This window comes from Dermochelys coriacea, chromosome 10 (assembly GCF_009764565.3).
Source record: "Dermochelys coriacea isolate rDerCor1 chromosome 10, rDerCor1.pri.v4, whole genome shotgun sequence".
NCBI classification, from domain to species: Eukaryota; Metazoa; Chordata; order Testudines; family Dermochelyidae; genus Dermochelys; species Dermochelys coriacea.
The window spans coordinates 13,153,357-13,181,324 of record NC_050077.1 but is presented as its reverse complement, the minus strand read 5'-3'; the positions used below and the strand labels follow the sequence as shown (position 1 = coordinate 13,181,324).

Sequence of the window (27,968 nt, the reverse complement as noted above, 5' to 3'; positions counted from 1 at the left end):
AGTATTATTTAATATATAACCAACAATATTACTTAATTCTCCACATAGTGGTATTTTATCTTTATATGAACCTGCCATAGGTATTAAAGTGAATTCAAGTTGTTTGCATGCACTGAAACTACAGATCTGTTCCTGAATTTTAAATTAATACTGGAATAGTTTATAGAACTATAAACCCTGCCAGCCCTGGCTTTCACATTTATCTTGAGCACACATACTCATGTTTAGTAATTAGAATGAAATTGCCAAATTCAAAACAAGGCTTATTTCCATCGCTGTAATTAGCAATACAAGGTGTTGTCTCTTTAAAACTAACATGAGTCAGGAATGTGTTGCATTATGAGTAATATAAAGCCATGTCAAGGTGCAGTTCTGCATACTCTGGATTATTTACATTCCATAACTATGAAATCCTTATCTTGCATAGACTGAAGGGTGGTACTTTGTTAAATATATATATATATATATATGTATGCATGCACATACATAAAAATCATATCTATTTTAATGCAACTCCAATTAGGTTTTTCCATGTTAAAGTGTCCTTGTGTGAGCATCCTAAATTGTTTTTCCAGTTAAAAACTTTTACAAGAAGCTTCCTGCTTCAAAAGTTAAGAGTATAGCACTTCATTTTGGGCCTGATGCAACTCTGAGGGAAATCAATGCGGGTATTTCCACTGATTTCAAAGAGAACTAGACTGAGTCTTATTATTGCAGAATCATGCAACAACACCTCTTCAGATCAGAGATAGGCACAAAAAGATTTCAATTACCAAGCAAACTGATTTAACAACTCTAAATAGAATGGGGTTTTATGTTTGACACGCCCCCCCGCCTTTTTTTGGAGCTGTGAGGGTGTGTATGGAAGAATGGATGGGGAGGAGGGGATGATGTTACTTACTCAAGATTTTTATGTTGGGCCAAATCCTACTCCCCTTACTCATGAAAACTACCAATGAGTGTGAATTTTGCATGAGTGAGAATAGCAGGATTTTGTCCATTGTTGGTAAAGAGCAAAATATTTGTGCATAGCATAGATTTTTCTAATAGCATCTCCTTTATCCATCCTCCTCACTCCTGTTATCTAAATACACAGTCATGTCCCTCAAGTGTATCAGGAAGGTTCAGAAGTTTGCTAGCCAGCTTCCCAAGTTAGCTGGCTCAACAGGACAGAGGGGTCTCACACTATCAACAGGGAAACTGGCTGGGTTTCTATAGTAGAGGTGTAGACCGTAAGGCAGAGGTGGGCAAACTATGGCCCGCAGGCCATGCCAGGCCCGCAGGACCCTCCTGCCCGGCCCCTGAGCTCCTGGCCGGAGAGGCTAGTCCCCGGCCCCATCCCTGCTGTACACCCTCCCCCGCAGCCTCACCTCGCCGCCGGCGCAATGCTCTGGGCGGCGGAGTGAGCTCCTGGGGCAGCATAACTGCAGAGCCCGGCCTGACCCAGTGCTCTGTACTGTGTGGTGGCGGCGGCAGTGTGGCCCGGCTCCAGCCGGGCAGTGTGGCTGTAGCGCCGCCAGCCACCGGTGCTCCAGGCAGCACGGTAAGGGGGCAATGGAGTTGGGGAGGGCATGGACAGGGGTTGGGGGGGTCAGAGGGTAGGGAACAGGGGAGTTGAATGGGGAGAGGGGTCCCGGGGGGAGGGGGAGTCAGGAAGGAGAGAGGGAGTTGGATGGGGTGGCGGGGGGCAGTCAGGAGCAGGGGTTCCGGGGGCAGTCAGGGGGAAGGGATGGTTAGATAGGGCAGGGGTCCTGGGGGGCAGTCAGGAATGAGAAGAGGGGTTGGTTCAGGCAGAGGGGGTCCGGGGGCGGTCAGGGGACAGGGAGCGGGGGTGTGTGGATGGGGCAGGGGTCCTGGGGAGGAGGGGCAGACAGAAGGTGGGGGCCGGGACACGACCCCCTCCCATAACCAGTCCTCCATACAATTTCCAAAACCCAATGTGGCCCTCAGGCCAAAAAGTTTGCCCGCCCCTGCCCTAAGGGCTTCAAATATTTGGATAGTCAAAGTTGCAACATACGTTTGTTTGTTAGTTTTTTTGAGTTTTCTAACAAACCTCAAATTTTAATTGTTTGGTAGCTGGAAAAATGAACAAAACGCCTCAAATATACTAGGTTATAAACATATAGAAAAACAGTTCCTGCTCTTAAAACCTCACAATCTAAAACTTGCAAATTAATCTCATTCATGGGATCCTGTTTGTAATCTCAATTTTTCTTAAATTAATTACCAAATTCACTATATGGATATTTTTATGACTGGATACTGATTAATATTTTGAATACTCACTCCCTAATACAAATTAATTAATCAGACCTCAGTAGATCCAAATATTATTATTATATTTATTATTTCTCTTATGCTTAAACAATTATACTGAAAGATATTATATTGGAAAAATTAGATAAATATCAATTAAGAGCACAAACACTATTGACAAGTACCTCCATTCAGCTTTCCGTATGTGTCAATAATTCCCATTGATGTTTGTACATATAATACACATATGGCAATGACACTATTATATATCCACTGATTTACTAATGTTACACAGGTAAATGAAAATGTGATGTATTTCAACACATGCACTTGGGTAAATATAAAGTTATATTGCAGCCATCACAAAAATATTAAACAACTAAGCCCTAGTTTTTCTTTTGTCTGTTGATGAATTCAACTGATTTAGTAATTTTTAACCTAACTCAGCAGATATAGGCTATTCTATTATATATAGTATTAAACATTCCTTAAAAATCTAAGGTTTGAAATTTATTATAATACTTGCATGAACAAAACCAAAGTCGATACAAGATTGCTTTTATTATTTAACATTTGTATACAGAATACACACCTGACTTTTCCATTGTCTGTATCAAGTCTGCTAATACTCCAGAAATAACTTCATTTGAACCATTCACTGACTTCAGCTTTATTTGAGTCATTACAATGCACTTAGTAGTCAAGGTTCTGCTCTAATCAAATAAGACTTTTATGCTATCCACATTACTTCTAACTGCAAACACGCAATAGCTTTATGGAATCGTCAAAGGGGACTATATGAAAGGCATTGTTGTATCTCATACTGTATATTACTCAAGCTAACATCAACAAAATTGTACATTTGACTGATAGTAATCCGAGAAATTAAGTGTGAAATTTATGATGATGAGGGTCCACAAAGCTCTAAGAACCACTCAAGCCCTGTAATGCTTCTGCTTGGTGGAGATGGGGGTTGGGCGCAGGAGTATGTTAGGGAAAAAAAACCTGCAAAAAAAAAACCCTTGTGAGGGTGAGTCAAAGCCTGGGTCTACAGACTTGAGTTCATGCTATGGGGTTAAAAATAGCAGTGAAGATGTTCCCCCTTGGGCTGGAACTTGGGCTCTGAAACTCAGCAAGCGGTGGTAGGGATGTCTACACTGCTATTTTTAGCTCTGTAGTATGAACCCGAGTCTGCAGACTTGGGCTCTGAAGGGTACATCTACAGTGCAAAAAAAAGCCTCTGTAACAGCAAGTCTCACAGCCTGGGTCAATTGATTTGGGTGCGCTACAGGGCTAAAAATAGCGGTGTGGACATTCCTGCCCAGGTTGGAGCTCTGGCTCTGAGACTCTCCTCTGTTGCTGGGTTTCAGAGACTGAGCAGGAATACCTACACTGCTATTTTTAGCCCCATAGCACAAGCCTGAATCACTTGACCTGGGCTCTGAAACTCTCTGCCAGGTTTTTTATTGAAGTGTAGATGTACCCTTAGTGTGCAAAGCAGCCTCAGAGGAGCTCCGAACAGGCTAAAGTGACTAAGTAAGAACTACCGGGGCATGGGATCCTGCCTTAACTGAGGCACAGGGTGGGGAGACCCCTACAACACAAGCTGTGGCCACTATTCCAGCTGTAGAATAAAAAATGCAGGGAATCTTGTGGTCTGGCTAAAGCATGGAAGGGGGAGAACCATTGTATCCCCCAACCCTTACATTTGTTTTCTACACAAAGTTCATTTATTGAGGTGTATGAGTTTAGAAGGTCTGAATTTCACCAGTAAAGCATATTTCACATTACATTTTATAATCCCTACAAACTCCCATCATGGAAGTTTTCTCAACTGTAAATCACAACAGATCAAATTTTTGTGTGATTCAAAATACAAAATAAATAAAATCCTATCTACATAATGGTCTACTGCCAAAAGTGTAATTAATATATAAATATAAAATTGTACAAGCCATTTTAACAATAGAAAAATAATCATCCAGAGCTGCCGAACCTTTCTTAGTTCATATAAATACAACTCTGGGGGGGGAAAATGTGCATCTTATCTAACAACTTAACAGCCAACTAACAATAGAGCATATAATGGAAATGCTGACAGACATAACTACAGCAGAGTTCCCAGAGCCACTATACTATTATATAGATTATAAATAAGAAATGATGGAGTCATTCTTTTACCTTTTCTAATGTCTAATCTCCTCAATAAACCACAACATTATTTAATTAGGCAATTGTGGTTTACCTGTAAATACTGCTAAACAATATACGGTTCTTGTTTTCAATTGTTCACTCTAGGTTGATTTAAATGTATTTTGTATTGTGAAGATTTATCTTACAAGATAGTTTAAGAATAAAAATAAGCAACTAATGGTTTTAGGAGCTGAAAAAATACATTTTGGGCTTAATCTTACTCCCACTGACATCAATGACAAATTTCCCATTGACTTCAATGGGAGGAGGATCACTCCCTTCTTCTGTTAATAAAAAGTTGTGTTATACATTGCTGATTATTGCTTGGGGGAGGAAGGAGAACCTACATAAATTAAATTGCTCATTATTGTCTGAAGTAAAGGCAAATTATTTCAGGGTCATCTGAATCCAAGCTAAATAATTGGAATCAATGTACAATACACTCTTTATTCAAATGCAACTAATTTAGATACTTAAAATCTCATTAGTTTAAAATAAAAAATGTTTGTAACATTGAAAGAGCAATTGATAAAGTCTTCCTTAGTGATATTTTGTTATTAAAATCTTGCCATATTCTCGTTGAACAACTGAAAATGTTCCTAGAACATGCCATATTACTGTAGTATAAACGACTGTAAGCAAGTTTTAAAGACTAAATTAGAATGGCTCTGATTTTCAGCCCTAACCTTAGTTATGCTCTGGATCCATTTAGTATTTGCTTTATGTTATGTAACTGTATTATAGGTCAACAGTTCTCAAACCAGGATAATGCTTTTTAATATGTGCTTTAAAAAAAACACAAAAGTCTTCATGATTGTGCACACTGTTACACAGAATAGGCCTCTGAGTAACGATCAGACCCCATGATTAATGCCCCTTAACCCTCCTGACTTAATCACTTAGAGATATCAGGGTGGAGGGGTTGTTTTTGTAATAGACCTCTCAGCCAATCAGAGCATGCAGCTAAAGCTTAAAGGATTATACATGTGTGGGGGAAAGTCACATGTATATACAGAGTTCAGTAACACTAACAAGAGTGGTGCAGTGGAGTCAGCGTTCTTTTTCTAAGCTCTGCTATTGTTTATTCTTAATAGAGAAATGAGACATTGGAGATTCTGCTGAACTTATTCTGAAAAAGCTTCCAATACCAGCAAAATGTTTCTGCCTGCTATCAAGAAATCCATTTGCTACAGCCTCAAACAACAGGGTTGTTCTTACCGGGTGAGTTTTTGACAAGTTCACATTGTAGCTTGCTCTTATTTTTCAAGCAGCCTGCATAATAATTTAGGTATCAAACACAAACACCAACTCAGTGAAGTTGAATAGTTTCTTCATCAGAAGACAATATGCAGCTTATAGGGTGCACCTCTAGAAAGAGAAACCATGTTTTTGAAATGTGTGCATGTTACTGCTTTTATTATGGACTGTTCAAAGAAAAATGTTACAGTAGACTCTCTTGTGTGCACATTAATCCTCATTCATTTCCATGATATTAACCTTGATTGTTCAACTATTGTTTATTTTCGTTTTTGTACAATTTTAAAAGATAAAATTCATTATATCCTTATTTTTACCCCTTATCATTTATTTTAAATATGGAGTTCTGCCAACAGAGAATTTAGTCTGTTGATTCTTTTAACAAAATAGAAAAAAATACCTCTCTTGAAAAACCAGTATACTTACTGAAAAAAAAGATGTTATTTTTACATATTTTATTCACAGCTACAATAGCAAAAACTACAGTAAACTGTACTGTGTAATAAAATTGGAAAGTAGTTAAAAGACATTGCAATATACTAGTCAGAAACAAAACCAATTACTCACCAAACCAATTAACCTGCTTTTTCATTTAGTCTGTATTACAACAGAAAGTAAGCCAGACTGAAATTTCATCATGATACAGATTTGCTTAGTACTTTCAGCAATAACAAATATAAACTATTTCAAATATTGATTTTTTTAAGCTGATTAGGTATTTATACTATGCTTATCACCGTGTGTATTTTCTTACTGCATCTAACAGAAATTAGGCCCACTGTACACTAGGGCTTTAACTGTCAGTTGAACTTTAGGACTCTCTTTATAAATCAAAAGAACTAGAAAAACAAAGGCAAAAATACTATTTCCTTTGTCACCATAACATTGTTGTGATGCACTCTGTTGGCCCAATTCAATTCACACTAGAGTCAAAGAAAAGTCTCCCACTGAAATCAATGGAAGTTGCACTGGTCCCCAAATTAGCCAAAGAAAATGGCAATCAAACATTTTGAGTAAGATAATTCCTTTGAATTTCTGTTCTTGATCTGTAATAATGACCTTCAAGGAATGGAAAAGAGAACGATACATATTCTGCAAAAGCTAAACATAGGTCCCAATCCTGCATATGCTTAAATTTATGTTCTAGCAGTCCCAGCATCCCTGTTGCTACCTGTGGTTCAGCACTGATATATATATTTTACATCCATGGGCTGTGTAAAAACAATTTGTCATCCATTGCAAAAAAAACCCTGGCTGTGTGATAAATTAATTACTAGTCAATCTAAAGACTACACTGCAATTATAAGTATTAGTATTTATTTCACTGCTGATCATTTCATTATTATATTGTACTGGGGTAGTATGTAGAAGCATCAGTCAGGGTTTATGGCGCCTTTTGTCCTAGGCACTGTAAACAAACAACAGAAAAGTCCCTGCCCCAAAATCTTGCAGTTTAAATACATGAGGAGAGACAAAAGAAACACACAACAGACAGATGGATAGAGAACTAGGTAACAGTGAGACAATTAATATAATAAGTAGTGGTCTTAGCACAGCAACTGCCTAGCCATTATCAAATGTTTTGTAGCCATCCCAGCACAGCTGAGTTTTTCAGAGAAATTTTAAGGAGAATAATGTAGTGGCTTTCTGGATTTTTATGGAAAGCTTTTCCTACGCATATGGGGTGGCATTCAAGAAAGCACAAAAATACTTACAGGAAAATTTGACTAGTCTCTGCTCTGTACAGTAGCTTGCTCAGTACAACCTTATGGTATAGTCGGATTGTTAGTTTGGTATAGAGACCTTTGTTTGACCAGATGTTATCCATCCTTCCAAAGTGGTGTTTGCTTTTCCTAATCTCAAATGAATATCTGTATTGCAGACACCTTCAAATGTCATCACGCTCCCCAGATAGCAGAGTTATTCTATTTGTTTGATTTCTATTCCAGCCATGTACACCTTTCCATCTGTGGTCCAGTTTCCTATCTTCATAAGCTTGGTTTTTCTCAGCTTTTCCTTTCAATCCAATTTTTGCTGCTTCCTACCTCTGATGTAAGGGCCCTATGTTGTTCCATGTCATACTTAGTAAAGCAATACTGTAGGCAAAGTCAAGATTGTATAACTCATCTTCGCTAACCCATTTGACACTGTCCACAATGCCTTTTGTTGAGCACTTGATCACCTAGTCTATTGTTAATGCCAAGAGGACTGTTGATAACAAACATGCTTGTCTAACTCCAGTCACAATATCAAACCACTCACCCAGGCCTGTATCTGATCTTACTGTGCATTTACTTCCATCATATATTCCTTCTTATGTTGATCGGCTTGTCTGGTGTCCTATAGCTTCTAGCAATATTCCACAGGGTCTCTCTGTGGACACTAATGAACACTTTCTTAAAATCTATAAAGTTGATTAAAATGGTGTGATGAACTGGGGTTCTGTCTGTACCACTTCTTAATTATAGATGATTTTATGACATTGTAATATGGAAAGTACGGCTGTCAAGTGATTAAAAAAATTAATCGCACCATTTAGCAATAACAGAATACCATTTATTTAAATATTTTTGGATGTTTTCTACATTTTCAAATATATTGATTTAAATTACAACACAGAATACAAAGTATACAGTACTCACTTTATATTTATTTTTATTACAAGTATTTGAACTGTAAAAAAACAAAAGAAATAGTATTTTTCAATTCACCTAATACAAGTACTGTAGAGCAATCTCTTTATCATGAAAGTTGAACTTACAAATGTAGAATTATGTACAATAAAACTGCATTCAAAAATAAAACCATGTAAAATTTTAAAGCCTACAAGTCCAATCAGTCCTACCTCTTGTTCAGCCAATTGCTCAGACAAATACGTTTGTTTACATTTGCAGGAGATAATGCTGCCTGCTTCTTGTTTAAAATGTCACCTGAAAGTGAGAACAGGCGTTCTCAGGGCATTGTGGTAGCCAGTGTCACAAGATATTTATGTGCCAGATATGCTAAAGATTCATATGTCCCTTCGCTTCAACCACCATTACAGGGGACATGTGTCCATACTGATGATGGGTTCTGCTCGATAACAATCCAAAGCAGTGTGGACCAACACATGTTCAGTTTCATTATCTTGCGTCAGATGCCACCAACAGAAGGTTGATTTTTCTTTTTTGGTGTTTCGGGTTCTGTAGTTTCCGCATTGGAGTGTTACTCTTTTAAGACTTCTGAAAGCATGCTGCACATCTCATCCCTCTCAGATTTTGGAAGGCACTTCAGATTCTTAAAACTTGGGTCAAGTGCTGTAGCAATCTTTAGAAATCTCACATTGGTACCTTCTTTGCATTGTCAAATCTGCAGTGAAAGTGTTCTTTAAATGAACAAAATGTGCTGGGACATCATCCAAGACTGCTATAACATGAAATATATGGCAGAATGCAGGTAAAACAGAGAAGGGAACATACAATTCTCCCCCAAATCGTTCAGTCACAAATTTAATTAATGCATTTTTTTTAACGAGCGTCATCAGCATGGAAGCATGTCTTCTGGAATGGTGGCCAAAGCATGAAGGGGCCTAAATGTTAAATACCTTACAATGCCAGCTACAAAAATGCCATGCAAATGCCTGTTCTCACTTTCTGATGACACTGTAAATAAGAAGAGGGCAGTATTATATCCTGTAAATGTAAACAAACTTGTTTGTCTTAGCGATTTGCTGAACAAGAAGTAGGACTGAGTGGACTTGTAGGCTCTGAAGTTTTTACATTGTTTTGTTTTTGAGTGCAGTTATGTAACAAACCCCTACATTTGTAAATTGCACTTTTATGACAAAGAGACTGCAGTACAGTACTTGTATGAGGTGAACTGAAAAATACTATTTCTTTTGTTTATCACTTTTACAGTGCAAATATTTGTAATAAAAAATAATATACATTTTGATTTCAGTTACAACACAGAATTCAATACATATGAAAATGTAGAGAAACATCCAAAATATTTAATATATTTTAATTGGTATTCTATTGTTTAACAGTGCAATTAAAACTGTGATTAATCATGATTGATTTTTTTTGAGTTAATCACATGAGTTAACTGCAATTAATAGACATCCCTAATAGAAAGCCTATATATATGTGGATACCCCAGAATTGTCATCTCTCTGCCAGGTCCAGAGACATGGTGAGTGATCAGCACTCAATGATGGGCTATTCAAAGTTAAACACCTTCAGACAATGGGTTTGCTCTAGCTGGGAAAAGACATATCCTCCTCTTCCCTGAAAGGAGAGGAGGGTTCAGAGCAGTGGAAAATTACCAAAAGGCACAACAAAAGAAGCAGGTAACCCCAGCAGCAGTGTATAAAAGCACAGCACTGGGAGCGAGGGCCATTTTTCAACTGATTAAGATGAGGGAGGCTGCTTGCAGGGGGCTCGGTAGGCAAGGGAGTGGAGGATCCTGCTTGCCTGCCTGCAGGAATACAGATGATCTCCCCTTCCCCCCCACTCCCGGACTCCCAAGGGAAGGGTAAGCTAATGAGGGACATTGCGTATAAGATGTTTTTATTGTTTTGTCTGATCTGTATTCTTCTGTGCTTTACATGATTAAATATAAAAGAGCATAAATATGTTAGATTGTACAAAGTGTGTGTGTGTGTGGACTGCTTCACAACTGTTGTATGCCCCTGAGAGAGTTAAATAAGCATAAAGCTAAAGCTTATGCTCTAATAAATTTGTTAGTCTCTAAGGTGCCACAAGTACTCTTTTTCTTTTTAGGAGGGCAGTGTGTCTGCACGGTCAGTGCTATGCCCAGAGAGGCTAGGTGGCTGGACAGCCAGTTTCAATACTCAAGAATAATGCCAGATAGAAGGACTGCACTCTGAGATTGTGCTTAGGGACCCTGACATTGGGGCAGTGGCTGAAATACCGTGGGGATTTGGAATGGCAGAGGCTTGGATTCCCCTCCCAGATTGGATTCACCTCCCCTGAGTGTCCAGGAAGGGCCAATCTGTAGGATCTGTGACAGATGGGCTTTTGCCAAGCTGTAACTTTTTTGATGATCTATCAAAGAGTAAATATCAGTTCACTGTTAGCTACCTACTGTCATGCTGAATAGAATAAAGGTAGCAGTGGATGAAGTATTACAAGAAGAATAGGCTGGACTCTGTCCAGGTAGACAAAGGCATATAGAGCCTGATCCAAAGCTCACTGACATCAGTAAGAGTCCTCCCACTGACTTGAATGGGTTTTGGATCAGGCTCACAGTAAAACAACAAAAAGAACAGGAGTACTTGTGTCACCTTAGAGACTAACACATTTATTTGAGCATAAGTTTTCGTGGGTTAAAACCCATTTCATCGGACACATGTGGGTTTTAGCCCACAAAAACTTATGCTCAAATAAATGCGTTAGTCTCTAAGGTGCCACAAGTACTCCTCATTCTTTTTGCTGATACAGACTAAAGATGGCAACCGCTCTGAAACCAAGTCCCTTGCCCAAAACAGTTTACAAAATAACGGCTATTTTTGCATGTGCATTAAAATGTTACCCCGTTCCCAAAATATTCAAATTAAATAAATTAAAATAGTATTCAATCCCAGCTGGAATTATAATGCGAAATAAATACATTCACAACTGACCTCATAATGGCAGCTAAAGATATCTATAGTCTAGATACCTGGCAAAATTAAAGATCACTCAGTGTCCAAAAACAAAAATCCTAGACAAAACGCTCAGACTTCCTCTGACAACTAACAGGACAATAATTTTATATACAACAGACATGGTACATTTTAGAGTCATGTCATCATTGGTATTTTACTTGTTCAGCCAGCAGCTGAATTTTCCTTCCAGACCTTAAACCAAATCAAACCGGTTACCTACTAATTTCTATACCCATTATGTGGAAAGCAAATACTGTATTGGTGCATTTCCTGGAAACCTTTATTCAGTACTGCAGGCTGAGGGTGGGAGAATGAGTCTATTTCACAACAGGAGTTTCCTATGGAGCCAGTGTAATGCACTCCTAATAAGTCACCAGGTCAGCTTTACCTTACTTTAGCGATAGGAAGTGGCTCAATTTCAGGAAAACCGCCATCTGCACCTCCTGTCAGTTTTTGCAACTGGCAGCAGAACAATGACTGGGAATGGCTTAATAACGCCAACTTTCATCAGTGTTCCGTCTCAAATTCTAAGCACAGGTGAATCTAACAAAATGGAGATTGTATTAAGAAAGAACTGTTTCCTCCATGCCAAGTCACGGGGTTAAATTTAAGTCTGTTGTATTTTCACTAGAATAACTGGACCTGCCGCTTCTCACATTAGGGTTGAATTTGGCTCATACTATGCAGGATAGAAGTCATTTTTGTCAACTTCGATTGCAAGGGGTTGAGCTGCTTTAATGCAGCAATGTTGATTTAAATGGGCCAGAAGGATATTGTGAAGTTAACATATGCTCCATACAGCTGGGATCCTCAACAACAGGGACGGCAAGTTATATGGGCCCATGGTGCCTGTGCTCCAGGAATACTCAGAGCACAGGGGCTCGTCTCTATCAGTGTTCGGGGCCGGGTCTTTCCCCCAGCCCTGCCTGCTGCCCCTGCGTGCCCTGCCTGGAGTGTCTCTTGGCCCTGACTGCCGCCCCGAAGCAATTTAAAAAGGCCTGGGGGCCCTGGCCGCCACCACCACCACTGAGAGCGTAGCGGGCCTAAGGTGACTTCCTATCTACTCTCACTCCACACCACTCCCAGAAGTGGCTGGCACAGCATGGCACGGCCCTGCGGCCCTTGGTGAGGGTGTGTGTCTGTGCGCTGCCCCTGCCCTGACCGCTGACTCTGCAAGCTCCCATGGCTGGGAACTGCGGCCAATGGGAGCTAAGGGGGCGGTCCTGCGGGCAGCAGCTAGTGTGGAGACCTCCTGCGCCCTCTCACCCAGAGAGGGATGTGTGCTGGTCACTTTGGTAAGCACTGCACCCCCCCACTCCCTCCTGCACCAGCCCAGAGCCTGCACCCCACACCCAAACTCCCTCCCAGAGCCTGCCCCCCACACCTCTTCTTGCACCCCAACCACCTGCCCCAGCCCAGAGCCCCATCCAGCACCAAATTCCCTCCCACCAGAGCCTGAACCCCAAACTCCCTCCAGAGCCTGCATCCCCTCCTGCACCCCATGTCCAAACACCCTCCTAGAGCCTGCACCCCTCCCGTACCCAAACTCCCTCCCAAAGCCCGCACCCCATCTGCACCCAAACTCCCTCCCAGAGCCTTAGGCAGGTGTTGGGATGGGGGGGGGACTTGGATCCATTCTGGGCACCACCAAAAATTATACAAACCTGCTGCCCCCCGCTCAACAAGTAACTCTTAAGTATGATGGAGATTCTGAAATCCAGCTACTTGTGCTGTCCCATAAAAGAAGGTGTGAATGGTATATTTTACATGGACAGGATTCCTTTTCCAGCTTCCTTTTTCAGATGAAATGAAAACATTTCAGGGCTTTAATCGTGAAATGTCTTGTGGCTTTCTGTGCTTTCACAAATAGTACCTTAGTATTTCTTTGTATCTTGTGATCTTGATGTACCCATTCCCATTCTTATTTTGGTTTTGGCTTCATAAAATGTAAAATATTTTCTCTTTAAGGCAATCGTAACTGCTCTATGCACTGGTATTCTGTGGGCTGCAAGAGTTTGCAGGACGAGCTGAAAACTGCGTTAGTTTAAATGTCCATCAGATAACAAATGCTCCCAATGACTGATACATAGAAAAAGATTCTGTTTTTTGATACGTCATGACCCAAATGGTGCATTATTTTCCAAGATGTCAGAGTAAATTGACTAAATACTTCCATTTCATATAATAGGCCAAAATTTATCAACAGGGTTAAGTCTGTTGAAGTTATTGCTAAACACATCATTATAGAACGAATGCTTTTCAAGGTTACTTATCTTTCTCTGGTTCTTTGTTAGGTCTATAGGTTCACAGCATTTAACATTAAAAGAAACTTCAACTTATGTTCAGCTTTGAATTTCATGTGCATGTATTTTAAGGTTGAAGGTGTGGAGTGCTCCATAGCAAACAGTTTGTGACGTACTGGTGTAGCACACAAGAAATTCTGCAGTGGGTCCATTTAAATTTTAAAATGGAAGTCTTTACTGACCCAAATATGAAAATGAATACTACAACATATACAGCAACCTTCATGTTATTCACCTTGATAGTAAAGTAAATTCATTTTATGCTGCCTCAACTTCTTCTTTTTCAATGTACTGCAGAATTTTGGACTGACAATGAGTAACTGCATTGGAGAAATTGTTTGTTTGGGGAAAAGCTGCACCCAAAAAGGGATGTCAGGCGGATAGGGATGGTAGTATGATGACAATGATTGGATATTCATGTTAAATGATCACGAGTGAAGTAATCAACAATGTTGACATTTAAATTGTCACTTCTTGCGTTCCACGTTTTCCTATTTTGGGAAAGGCTATTGTGTAAGTCATCATCATGTGAAGTTTGTTTAGTTTTCTTGCTCTACACTGCTTCTAGTCATTATTACTATTTAAGATATAAATTATGCTGGACTATAGAGTGTAGAAATAAGTACTACAGAAGTGACGAATACTTGACAATACTTTGTTTTCCTTAAGACAGTTTTTTGAAAATAAAATCCAATAAATCTTTGTGTTTTTAATAAAAAATATTTTTCCATTTCCACATACTAAGTAAGTTCAGACTTGTTGGATTGGTATCTGTATTCACTGTGCAAAGATTGCTTACTTTAATGAACACGGCTTTTGTTTAACTTGTATTACTTATGTTATTTCTTTAGATTTGTACAAAAATAAACCCCGGGGATCTCCAGTTTTGCTGCAAAAAATTGTTCTGTTGCAAAAATGTCATGTTGCATTCGAGGCATTCATGGCAGGAGTGTGCTCTTCTTTGTGGGGGAGACAGGGAGGAAAACACCTCTCAAACATTCTGAATGGAAGAAGAGAGGCAGTCACCTCCCCACATTGAGGCACCATTGAGTTTTGGTGTTAAAACCAAATCAGAAAAGTATAGATGACTGCTGCCCTGCCATACTGGGGTGGGTACCAGCTGAAGGGGAGGACACGTGACCTCCCCACGTCTCCTCCCTGCCCCGCCCTCAGCCCAGGGGCCCCCGTGCTCTCCCTGCCTCCTTCCCACTCCACGTTACCTGAGGGACGGAGGGGACTCCTTGACGCCATCTCCTACTCAGCCAATGGCTAAGTTAATAAAACATAATGGTGTTGTGTTGGAGTTAACTCATACAGAATCACCTCTGCAGCTGAAAAGGGATGCTGCCAATGGTAGCATAACCCCTGCAGGAGCCATATTGACAAGTAGTATGTAAGTAAATAAATAAATCGTCAGCAGAATCATTTGGAGAGCAGATGTCCCTATTGGATGGCTTTTACTGCCATGGATTTGGGACCTTTCCCCACAACTCCCCGGGAACCATAATGTTCGGATGTCTCATTGCCAGACAATTCAAACAGCCCTCCCATCTCCTCCTGAAGACATGCTTCACAGGAATCTCACCAGGTCTACCTAGTGGCTTTTTCCTGTCCCAGCTCTCCTTTCATGGGTTTCTTTGCTGAAAGGAAAAATATAAAAAACAAAAATACACAGATTGTGTCCTTCTGTTCCAAAATACATAACTTTCCCCCCACCCTTCTGGAGAAAAAGGAGGAGAGGCTGCAGTGCCTTCCTTTAGAAAGAAGCTCTTAAGTAAGGATCTCACTTTTTTTTTCTTGCCTAGGCCACTTGAGTAAATCCCATTAACAGAATTCTACTTTCCCATATGCGCCCTTAAGTTGAGTGGTTTGCCAAATATTTGATCTCAGCAGTCAGAAAGAGATCAGAATTGTATCCTTTCAATCATGTTGTCTTCTCTGTTTTTCTTCATGAAATATTGGGTCTTTATTGACCCAGAGCTAGGTAAAGGAACTGTGGAGTCTTGGCTTAGTGAGATATGGGACCCCCTACAGTTTAAGACTTCTATTCTGATATCATTTAAAAACCGAAGGGGTCTGGTCTTCAGTGGTCAATAAAATTGGGGGGTTCCACAGGTGGCAGGAATTCCCAAAATGTGCACTTGGCCTAGGGCCTGGCTTAGTTTTAGGGATGGCATGATATGGTGGTTTTTAGCAGGTAAAATCATGGTTTTTACTGCCTTGGGAAAAATGAGTTAGTCCCATTTTAAGGCATTTTCTGTTTTTAAAATTGTTTAATTAATGACCACCACACTAAGTTTTAGTTACATATTCAAATTGTGGTTACAATCTACATCTAATAGATTGCTAGATTAATTTAGGATTGTAAAATAAAAAGTAAAACTGCAGTGGGTGTAGTAGTAATATATGTAATTATAATCCTGAATATCGGAATGTCTGCATACATTTTGGTATGATGTTTTCTCAATGAAGTTATGCCTGTCATGACTCATATTTCAGTTTTCAATATTATATGAATAAAAGTCAAAAACATCTGATTATGTGAAAATGACAATAATGTAGAGTTGTAGGCTCAAAGCACTAAGCAATCAGAGGCATGCAGGGTTGCAGACCACCAATTCAGGTCCATTTGGCCATGCAGCATTCTGTAGCAGAAGACCAATTTTGACATAGTGGACAGATTGAGCCTGTTCCTCAGTTTTGAATGGATATATCCAAAGTCTGAACAGATTCATTCGATGCTTGCAGAATTTGCTGGACACCGATGCAATTATTTCTCTGTTTCCCGGTTTAAGCTGATATTTACCTAAACTAAACTAATCCTAAACTAGTTTTTCCTGGGAAATTGCCAACCCTGCTTAGTTCTCAAGATTTTCCAGATTACTGTTTGCTACCACATTGCCAGTTAATCCCAGAGATAATGCAGTTTAATCGGCAACATGCCCTTTGGCAGTTGTTATTGTGGTTTCCAAACTAATCAATCCTTTTGTCTTTCTCCCTGTAAGCAATCTTCCATTTTACTGAGCTTATCTGAAATGTTCTCATATTTTAGTTTAAAAGAATGGGGAGGGGCCAGAGGAGGAGAGAGAAACAGACTCAAGAAAGAATAAAAGAGAAGGAAGAAAGTGAATATACCCTCTGATGAGTATTCATTTCTGAATAAAACAAACTCAGAGATACTTTTCATCATTTTCTGAGTCAGACACTCTGCAGTGTTACGGAAACCACTCAGCAGGAATGCTCATCTTGAAAAACCCTTGTCATAATTTATAGATTATGGTTTTTCTCTCTACCAAATAGTTACAGGAATGTCTTCACAAGACCCAGTCATGACTGGAGCCTCATTTGCCTGGCCCTGTTCATATATAAACTCCCAGAGAGTTGACAATCTAAATAAGGACAAGGAGGCACAACACAACTGGGGGAGAGGAGACAAATGTCACAGTAACAGAAACAAAAGGTTGCAAATATTAGCTATATATACAATTTGCAAGCTTTACTTTTTTTTTTATAAAAATAAGTGTCAAGGAGTCAGTCTCATAATTTACAGCCAGAAGGGAACCACCAGATCACCTAGTTTGACCTTCTGTATATCACAGATCACCATCACCCCCCCAGCACCCACACACGAAACACAACAACAGATATTAGACCAATGTATTACAGCCCACAGGAGACTAGACTATTCTCTGCCACAGGACCGAGGTGCACCAGTACCTGAGGACCCTCAATGGCTGAGAAATGATTAAGTGAGATACATCCAGATAAGCCTGGCAAGTGACCTGCACCCTCATGCTGGAAAGGAAGGTGAAAAAAGAAAACAAAACAAAGTAACTGCTAATCTGAATTAGGGGAAAATTCCTTCCCAATTACACATTGGGCTATCAGACACTGAGCATGTGAGCAAGAACCAGCCAAAGAGAATGCTTGGTGCTAGCTCAGAGCCCTGGTCCACCCTGACCAATGTCCCATCTCCAGCAGTTGTCAACCCTGATGCTTCAGAGGAAGGAGATTTAAAAACAAACATGCATGCATGGTGGGGGAAGTGGGAATCTCTTCCTGACCCCTGCTGGTGGTCAGCTGTAAACCTGAATCATGAGCATTTAGGAACATAAAACAAACTGGAACTGAGCCCCCGGGCTACTGAGTCCTCCCTAACATCACAAGCAACTCCGACATACAATCACACTCATAAATTTGTCCAGCTCTCTCTTTAAATTAGTTAAGTTGTTTGCCTCCACAACTTCTACTGGGAGGCTGTTCCAGAACCTTACTCCTCTGATGGTTAGAAACATTTTAAATTCCAGCCTGAATTTCTTCATGGCCACTTTATATCCATTCATTCTTGTGTCAACATTGTCCTTTAGCTTAAACAGCTCTTCACCCTCCCATGGTATTTCCCCCCTCCCCCCAATGTATTTATAGAGAGCAATCATATCCCCTCTCGGCCTTAACTTTGCTAGACTAAACAAACCAAGCTCTTCCAGTCTCCTCTCATAGGACAGGCCATCCTATTCTCCTAATCATCCTACTAGCTCTTCTCTGCACCTGTTCCAAATTAATTTTGTCTTTTTTGAACATGACTGACCAAAATTGTACACATTATTCCATATGAGGTCTTACCAGTGAATTGAAGGTGCTCAGCATTTCTCAAGATTGGGCCAAAATAAGTTATGATTGCAAGAGCTGTGGAGAAATTACTCTGTTCCACCTTACGGCCAACTCTGGCCTTTTCGCTTGTATTTTTGAAACCTATTATTAGATCCAATAGTATTTTGTGAGCAAGTCACTTGTTAGTTGCTTCTCTCATACTGCAGTCAATTCATTACCTTACACCACTAGCCTTATATCATACAAACAATTACAAGTACCTCACCAGTCAAACTGGTCACCAGCTGCACCATATAATCATAAATGACAGGGTTGGAAGAGGCCTCTTGGGTTACTCAGCCCAACACCCTGAATCAAGCAAGATTTCCCTCTGCACTAATGCTAAAGGCATTTTATCTGTGCTTCTAGAGCAGGGGTCAGCAACCTATGGCACGCGAGCCAATTTTTAATGGCACGCTACTGTCTGCTGGACCCGGGCAGACAGCAGTGTGCCACTAAAAATTCTGTCTGGCCCAGCCCGCTCTTTTCCGCCCCCCCCCCCCCCCCACCGCTCTCTCCTTGCAGGGCAGGCAAGCTTCCCCCGCCTCTTCCCCCAGCGTACTAGGTTCCTGCCCCTCCTTCTCTCCCTCCCTGCGGCCATGGTCCTTGCTATGGAGGGGGAGAGGTAAAAGCGGAGCCACAGTGCGTTCTCTGCTCCAGGGACCTTGGGGAAGGGGTTGGAATCAGGGCATATCCCCTCCAGCCCCTGCCGTGAGCCGCTCAGGGCAGGGGGCACCCCCATAACCCCAGCCCACACCCCCAGCCCTCTGCCCTGACCCCTGCACCCCCCCACAACCCCAGCCCTAACTCCGGCACCCCCCACACATACCCAGCTCCCACATGCCCTGACTCCTGCACCCCTCACATCCCCACTCCCACCCTGAGCACCAAATGGGAGCTCCTGCACCCCCCCCCATTCCCATCTGCACCCCTTGCACCAAACGGAAGCTGCCCAGGTAAGCGTTCCCCACCCAAACCTCCTGCCCCAACCCTGAGCCCCTTCCCTCATTCTAGCTCCTGGCCAGACCCTGCACCCCCAGCCCTGTTCCCAGCACACTCCCACCCACATCTCAGTGCAGAGAGAGGAGGAGAATGGCTAGAACCAGGGAGAAGGTAGGTACCTACTCTATGCGGACAGGGTTGGGACTCCAGATCAGCAGCGGGCTGAGTGGGGCCGGCAGCCAGGACCCTGGCTGGCAGGAGCCGGCGGACGGAACCCCAGATCAACAGCGGGCTGAGCGGCTCAGCCCACTGCCAGTCTGGGGTCCCGGCCGCAGGCCCCGCTCAGCCCCCTGCTGACCTAGGTGAACGGAACCCCAGGCTGGAACAGGCTGAGCGGGCTGGCGGCATAAGCTCAGCATTTTAATTTAATTTTAAATGAAGCTTCTTAAACATTTTGAAAACCTTGTTTACATACGACAATGTTTAGTTTATATATATAAAGAGAGAGAGAGAGAGAGAGACTTACAGAGAGAGACCTTCTAAAAAAACGTTAAAATGTATTATTGGCACACAAAACCTTAAATTAAAGTGAATAAATGAAGACTCAGCACACCACTTCTAAAACGTTGCCGACCCCTGTCCTAAGGCTTCATTACCCTTACTGTTACAAAGTGTTTTATTGAGTATAGATATTTCCATATAGTTTTAAGCCATTCCTTCTTATACATCCATTAAACTGTTGTTCTGTTAATCCCTATGGCACATGCATAAAATAAACATTCAAGAGATTCCTGGTTATCAGCTTGGCGATAGTGGCACCCAACGTAATCGCTGCCTTCTCTCCTTCAGGGGTAAAACTTTTATTTTCAAAAGTAAAAGTGACTAGTGTCACTAGTGCAGTGTTTTCCAACTCTGGGTCATGCCCCCAGCAGAGGTCATGAAAGGGTGCCAGGAAGATCAGGAGACTGTCCCGCTTTGACCAACAAAATGCCGTTCCAGTTGAAGCAGCTCCTGTCCCATGTGACTGGCTAAGCTCGGCTCCCTCTCTGGCCCTTAGTGCACAGGAGTTGTGGCGCTGCTCAGGTTTCACCCAGCCACCCTGAGAGGAGTTGGCTACAACAAATTTGAGTGAGTGGCCACAGAGCGGCGAGTGCGGGACATGCTTGCTCTGCAGCTCTCTCCCCTCTGGGGCAGCACTCAACCACATCACCATCCTCAGCTCAAAGAGGGGTGCAGCATGAAATGCTTGGGAACCACTGGACTAGTGACTGGTAATGCTGAGGGAAAAGCACCATAATTACAATCAATAACACTTAGAATTTACATTTTCAAAGTGCTATACAAACACTTGATTAACTATCAAGCTAGGGTTACAGTATCAATGCAACACTTCTGACAATTCTTTTCCAGTTATCTCAAGCCTGATCTGAAGAAATTCTATACAGCCCATTAAGAAATTCTGTACAGCCCCAGCTATGCACCTTCACTCCCATTATACAATATTCTTTTCAATCTCTATAAAGCCAACAGGAGTTTAGAGACCTCCAAATAATGCAGGATCAGGTAGTAATATACAAGAGTCCTAGACCTAAAAGTACATGTGATTAATTTACTGGTTAGATGTGATTGACAGTCAATATTTTAACTTGTGAATATGAGTTATCAAAGCTCATACAGCCTGGTTTACTTAGCTTTATCACACATAAATGACAAATCTATAGTTTAAGCAAAAGATTATTTTCTAGACAAAAGGTTAGGAGTTTACACAGCAAAAATTCCAGTGTCTCAGAGCTGAAGCTTTTTTTTTTTAAGTCAAATGAAATCAAAATTTAAAATATCACTGTTTGAAAGCCTGTTTATCTATCTAGCTTAGAGAGAATCTATACAGATGAATAAATCCCTAATGACAATAAGGGAAACTAAAGCATTTGCAGCACAGCTATAAAGTAATTGAAGGCAAAAAGTAAAGCAATATTTTGCTTTTGGTTGATACTGTCAATTAAAATGTACACTGAAAATCAGGTAATAGCTTCTTTTTTGCAGTAAATCCTTCTGTTTTGCTTCATCTGGGAAAAGTATTTTAATTGTCTGAGCAGCTTCTATACAAACAAAAAAACAGCTAGAGTAAAAATGAAGTACAAGATAAATTCCAAACCACAGTTGAGCCAGCATAGTTCAGCTCTTAGAAATGCTCAGTTTTAAGGCAGGTCTGTCTGTCTGTCCATGCGTCCATCCATACACAAGTTTGTTTCTCTTACCAACAGAAGGGGAATCAACAAGATTTTACCTCACCTACCTTGTCCATACACACACACACACACACACACACACACACACTTGGGAGGTGAATTAAAAGTGCTTTGAGAACACTAATTTTTCCAATTCCCAATTTTTAAAATTAGAATATAAATGCCTGCACAAAACCCATTGCAATATGCAGTTATATATTCACTAATATACATTAACATTTCATTACAATGTCTTTTATATTTTCAATCTCTAAACTGAAAGTAAATTTTCTGAATTTGTTCTTATTAACTCCTAATACATACTAGTTCTTATGTAAGTAGTAGGGACACTTCTGTATCTAGATATGCTGTACTATCTGGGATGCATCTCCTACAAAAATAAAACCTTAAACTGAATTTCTCAATTATAGTTTCCAAAGTCAAATACTGCATACATCCTTGAACAATTGCTGCCAAGCCAGTTAAATCTTCCATTTAATGAGAAAGAAGTAAGTTCTTAAACAGGGAGAAAAAATGCAAATGCAACTGTCTGCATACCAAACAAACCAGAGTGCTCCAGGAGCCTGCATGCTTTATTAGTAAACCTGAAGCCCTAAAATTTAGCAGTTTAATCCAGCAGTCCACTCCCCTCTGAGCAAGGCTTCTCATTTCTTGAAAATGGCTGTAAACAGAGAAAGGGAGGAGCTACAGTAGCTTGCCAAGTGAAGCAGAAACTTTGTGAGTAATTTACTAGAGGAAAAACAAGTGCAGCACACGCATGCACAGAAAATACCGTGCTGTATGTGTTCTGCTGATAGGAGATCACAATGTTTTCACAGAGGAACAAGACAGACCTTTTGAGTCTACTTCCTTTCTCTGAAATGTTACTTACCAACTGTGTCTGGACCTTGAAGTACAGAGGAGTGTGCAACATGAACTGAAGGTAAGAGTTTAAAAGGTTTTACAACAAAGCTAATGAAATAAAGTTGGGGCCACGGACTTTATAATGGACTTTAGAATCAGTTCATTTATGTTCATTTCTAATGAGAGTTTTATAATTTCACAAGAAAATTACTGGACAAAAAAAATTGCCTACAGTTCCTATGATAGAAATATGGCATTAAATTTAAGTTAATTTAAAGGATATAAACATAATGGTGTTAATCTTTAAACATTTGCAGAACCGAACATTAAACGCACAGATAAAAATGGCACTCTTTTCAGTATGAGACAATAGAAAGGGAAGTATCCTGTGTCTGATGTAATTTAGTCTGGGGTAATAACTATTAGCCACTTAGGGTTAAATCCTACAAAATGGATTTCTCTGGGAAAACCCATGTTTATACATCGCTCCCCTGCAGTCAGTGGGGCTCCACATGGGTGCAGGGGTAGACTTGGGTGGATCCATTTGCAGTGTCTAGCTCTCAGTCTGCAAAATTAGTTGAACCAACTCACTGAAAATGTAATGAGTTGACTTTTGATGTAATGTAGTTACTGTCACCAGCAATTTTTTCAACATATTTAAAATAGTGTACACTTCCTGTACAAGAAACTAGACTGCTTTAGATTTTCAAAGATAGTATCACACATTAAGAGACAACTTAAACAAACCTAAGATACTGTATACCATTGTAATGCTGTAGCTTATGAACACACTAAAGGAAAAACATACAATCAGCTAGGAAAATAAAACTACTTTAAAACACTGATGAAGGAAAACTAGGATTAAACAATTATTAAACATTTACCTTGTACTTCTGCTGAGGGAAAAAAAAAAAGGTTTTCTGAGAAAAGTGAGTTCTTAAAAGTGAGTTAAGAGATTCATTTTCCCAATGGAAAAGATTTTATTTTTGGATTGATTCTTGCTGCAGGAGCATGACGGATACAGGTAATTGGAAATACAAATATATACACTAACCAGCAGCAATAGGTATGGGGATTAAACCTTACAGACTCAGAGTCAAATTCTGTGCAACTCCTTTGACACTTCAATTGAATTAATCCAGTGAAGCTGAGAGCCAAATGTGGCCCTATTGTGTTTAGAAAACTTGTATTGTGTAATTCAATCCAAGGCAGTTCATTCAGTTAAACATGCTGTTTAGTGACATTCATTTCAATTGTGAAATCTTCATTATACATTTGATTAATCTTGTCTCCCTTTTATTTCTTTTTATAAAGTGTGCTTATGTGTCCCCACGCTCTCTCCCTCTCATACATTAAAAACAAAGAATTTAAACTAATGCTGAGCATCTATCGCTTTGTGTGTTTGACATATAAGATCACCCCCATACAGATCAACATTGTGGGACAGATGACAGCAATCTTTAAACAGAACTCCACATGTACTTCAGTGGTGAGTTCTGCTTAAAAACAATATAGTACTGTGGGAATACAAGTGCTGATACTACAGCCATGGTTATTTTCATTTTTACAATGTTAGAGGGAGATTATTTCCATACTTTCGCCAACTGAGAGCTTCCATTTAGGTTTGTTTTTAGATTAAAACTGGTTTTAGTAGACAAGTTATCCTTATGTTTATTAAGTAGCTGGACTAAGCCCACTGTAGTCTGGTGGGTGTGGTGTGCGCCCAGCGTGTGGGAGGCTGTGGGTTCAAAGCCCCTTTCTTGGGGGGAGAGATAGTTCAGTGGTTTGAGCATTGGCCTGCTAAATCCAGGGTTGTGAGTTCAATCCTTGAGGGAGCCATTGAGGGATCTGGGGCAACAATAAGGAATGGTATTTGGTCCTACTGTGAAGGCAGGGGACTGGACTCAATAACCTTTCAAGGTCCCTTCCAGTTCTATGAGATAGGTATAGCTCCATATTAAATGGATGTTTCGGGGGGAAGGGATAGCTCAGGGGTTTGCGCATTGGCCTGCTCAACTCAGGGTTGTGAGTTCAATCCTTGAGGGGGCCATTTAGGGATCTGGGGCAAAAATTGGGGATTGGTCCTGCTTTGAGCAGGGGGGTGGACTAGATGACCTCCTGTGGTCCCTTCCAACCCTGATATTCTATGAACTAGAGTACTGGGTCCTGTTTAAAGATCAGGGTTCCTTTTAAAGAGTTCAACCAATTCAGGAAAAGGAAAGGTGACTAATTCTTACCCTTCTAGAATGAAGTGAGACCGTCCTGATACCCGGCTCTTATAACATTACAATTTGTATTTCGTGTCAATGTATACATTTCTTGATTTTATTTGAAGTGCTGACTTCAGTATTTCCTTTATGATGGAAATAATAAGGACCTTTTTATGTATATTCTGTATGAGTTAGGAAAAGTAGAGACTTGAAACATGCATCTCAGAAATGTCTTTCAAGTTGCTGGACACCAAACCTTTCTAAACTCCTACACTATACTCACATTAGGCTTATCATGGTAAGTTAACAATCTTTAATTAATATTATGGAAAAGGCATTACTCCCTCCATAATTTATAAGAAATGAATTCATTTTTGAAATATACATTATAAATGTAATATAGTGCAATATTTGACACAATGTGGAAAAGCAGCCATCTCTCTCATTTAAACTGCAGTTTTCAATGTTAATAATAGGGGCAAAACTCTAACTAAATCATGCTAAATGTGGAAACTGAGAAAGGAATATTTTAAAATGCTATTGCAAAAAAACTTACTTATATTTTCTGAAATTATTCTCTATGTAAGGAAGGTAACAATAAATTGGGCCCCAATCCTTCAAACACTGAACTACATACATAACTTTACTTACATGTGTAGTCCCACTGAAATCAATGGGTAAAGTATCTAAGTGGTCATAGATTTGACGCCTTTATTTGGAAACACCACTAAAAATACATTTAGTTTTCAAAGTTCCTTGTGGCCTTGCTCCACCTTACCACTGGCCTAATAGCCACCTGCTCCTACCTCCCATTCTGATCTATCTTGGCCTCATGTCTGTTCCCTTCTTTCCATTCTCTGCTGGGGAAATCACTCTCTTATTTATGCTGACTCCACCATACAGAATTCTACAGTCCATTCTCCATGTCACTTCTACTTTTTAAAATTAATCTTAAAACCTTCCATTTTTCTCCACCTTTTGACTGGTTCCCTCTGTAATGTGCTTGATTATTAAGGGTGCTGTATAATAGTAGTCAAATGCATTGTACTATATATCTGTTGGAGTTTATTTTTGAGAGGTATAGCTTATATGTTAACTTCTGATGTGTGCCCTATAACAAACTATTCATTATAATATTATTAAGAATTCAGCACATGTACTAAGGTTTTTCAAACATAATTTTGGGCCATAAACAATTTTCTTCTAGACTAACAAGAGCCCAGGCATTTTAGCCATTTTAAAGCACATAAAATGATCATGTATTGTGTGTCTGAGATGTTTTCTTCATGCTTGGATTCTATTTTATTAGAATTTAAAACATGAACAATTTATTTACTTTTGATATTTCTCTCCCTTCAGAAAAGCTGGTAACCAGAAGAGAAGATACAAAAGTTAAGATCACTATGTGGAGGTGTGACGCTTTCAATGGTACCAAGAACAGCGAGAACCAGCATCTCTGCCATGACTTCCATCTGGTTCTTTTCATCTTTTCCCTACTCTACCTCATCATCTGCTTTCCAGTTGGCCTTTGTTACAATGCCCTGCTGGTCCTAGTTAATCTCTGTAACAAAGCAACTATGACAATGCCTGATGTTTACTTTGTCAATATTGCAATTGCTGGTCTCATCATCAGTGCCATGGCACCAATGTACCTTCTAGGACCTGCCAATACAAAATGGGCCATCTGGAATTTTAACAATGAAGTTTATATTACATTACTCATTTTATTCAATATTTCATCTTTAGTTATCATGTACTCTACTACATTGCTCAGCCTGGACTACTACATTGAACGTGCTTTACCAAGAACTTATATGTCAAGCGTGTACAACACAAAACATGTCTGTGGGTTCATCTGGGGAGGAGCTATGCTTACAAGTTTTTCATCTCTCTTATTCTACGTCTGCAATCATGTATCCACTAAAATAATTGAATGTTCCAAGATGCAAAACAAAGAAGCAGCAGACGCCATTATGGTTTTTATTGGGTATGTCGTACCAGCTATTGCTGTACTGTATGCATTTGTGTTAATTTTGCGAATACGTAATGAGGCTACATCACTGGATCAAGACACTGGAAGATTAGATCCTTCAGTGCACAGGCTTTTGATTGCTACAGTCTGTACACAGTTTACATTATGGACACCCTACTATGTAACTCTTTTGGTAAACACATTTATTAATGCGCAAGGAAAACTTACAGATGAGAATTACATCCGAGTATTACCTTTTATCAAGAGTGTATCGAAATTGTTGGCTTTCTCAAGTAGTTTTGTAATGCCTCTACTGTACCGATATATTAACAAAAACTTTCCCCACAAATTACGACGGCTGCTTAAAAGAATGCACTGTGGAAATCAAGGATGTTCTCATGATCGCACAGTAGTACAGCAAGTTATAACGTAGGTATGAAAGAATCTCATGGTGCTCAATTACTGCAGTACTTTGTATACTGTACTCAGTATGTGACAATGTTTTGTTGATTCTTAAAGATCATTTATATGGGAGCACCTAGCAAGGAGACTTGAAAAGAGCTTCCATTATAACTAAATGATTTACAGTTTAAACCTACAGATAGTAAAAATGGTTGCAAAAAAATCCCTTAAGAGTCTGTCTACATGTTATAATACTTGTGTTTTCCAGTATTTTCAATGCACTGAGTCCATTAAAAAGCATAAGCTTTGTCTTCACAGTTCTAATAATCCTGTCTGAAGAAATCACTAAGGGGTTAAATGAAGCCTTGATTGAATACACAGCACTGTTATCTTATACAGGAAAAAAGTATTTTACTCTCCATATAAAGGAACACAATTGTTTTAATTTTAAAAGTAGAGCTATTCTTGGTGGTGGCGAAGACAGCATATTTTCAATGAAGATGATCTCTGTTAAAGATCAGTCTGTTCAACTATATAAGTTTTAATAGTGAAATGTTAATTATAAGTTACTTTAGTATTTAATTAATTTGCTGCTTCTCCCTTTCCCAAAGAAGGGAAAAGGAACCTAAAATGCAATTCTAAGAAAGGATATTCTCATGCAGACTTAGCTATATTTTAATATCTTTGACAAATCAAATTTTAGATGTAACAATTAACAAACATGCATTTAAGTCTTCATTGCTCTCTGTGTATCATAAAAACATTTCAGTGATTCAGAAATATTTATTAACTATTTTAAGGGAACGAAGAGATATTTGCCCTGCATATTAAAACGAAGGATACAATGGTTCATGAAGTTAGAGTGAAAGTAAAATGTACATGGTTGAAGAATGTCTGGCTAAGTGTTATGGTCCACAAAAGTTCATGTAACTAGAGTGAATTATTTTAAACAAATAAATATGTTTCTAATGAACATTTTGCATTTTTAAGGGATATGCTTGTGACAGTAATAAACTGAAGTCTCTTTAATCGTGGGACATC

At 39.8% G+C, this 27,968-nt stretch overlaps 2 protein-coding genes across 6 annotated transcripts in view; one reads left to right on the top strand and one right to left on the bottom strand.

Annotated features, from left to right (window-relative positions):
• The window catches only part of GPR146 (G protein-coupled receptor 146), a 78,051-nt gene extending 50,151 nt beyond the window's left edge, over nucleotides 1-27,900 (top strand). Inside the window, exons 2-3 of one of the 3 annotated variants that reach the window (XM_038418182.2) lie at nucleotides 5,544-5,670; nucleotides 25,913-27,900. In XM_038418182.2, coding sequence (XP_038274110.1) covers nucleotides 25,957-26,958 — 1,002 coding nt within the window. In that variant the 5' untranslated portion in view covers nucleotides 5,544-5,670; nucleotides 25,913-25,956 and the 3' untranslated portion in view covers nucleotides 26,959-27,900. Of the gene's footprint in view, nucleotides 1-5,543; nucleotides 5,671-22,283; nucleotides 22,423-24,523; nucleotides 24,852-25,912 lie in introns of those variants that run through there. The other 2 variants (XM_038418183.2, XM_043494404.1) reach the window with 2 other exon arrangements.
• The window catches only part of C10H7orf50 (chromosome 10 C7orf50 homolog), a 210,391-nt gene that overhangs the window by 98,154 nt on the left and 84,269 nt on the right, over nucleotides 1-27,968 (bottom strand). The window contains exon 1 of one of the 3 annotated variants that reach the window (XM_043494405.1): nucleotides 22,038-22,148. The exons of the other annotated variants lie outside the window; for them this stretch is intronic. Coding sequence (XP_043350340.1) covers nucleotides 22,038-22,148 — 111 coding nt within the window. Of the gene's footprint in view, nucleotides 1-22,037; nucleotides 22,149-27,968 lie in introns of those variants that run through there. 3 annotated transcript variants of the gene reach the window in all.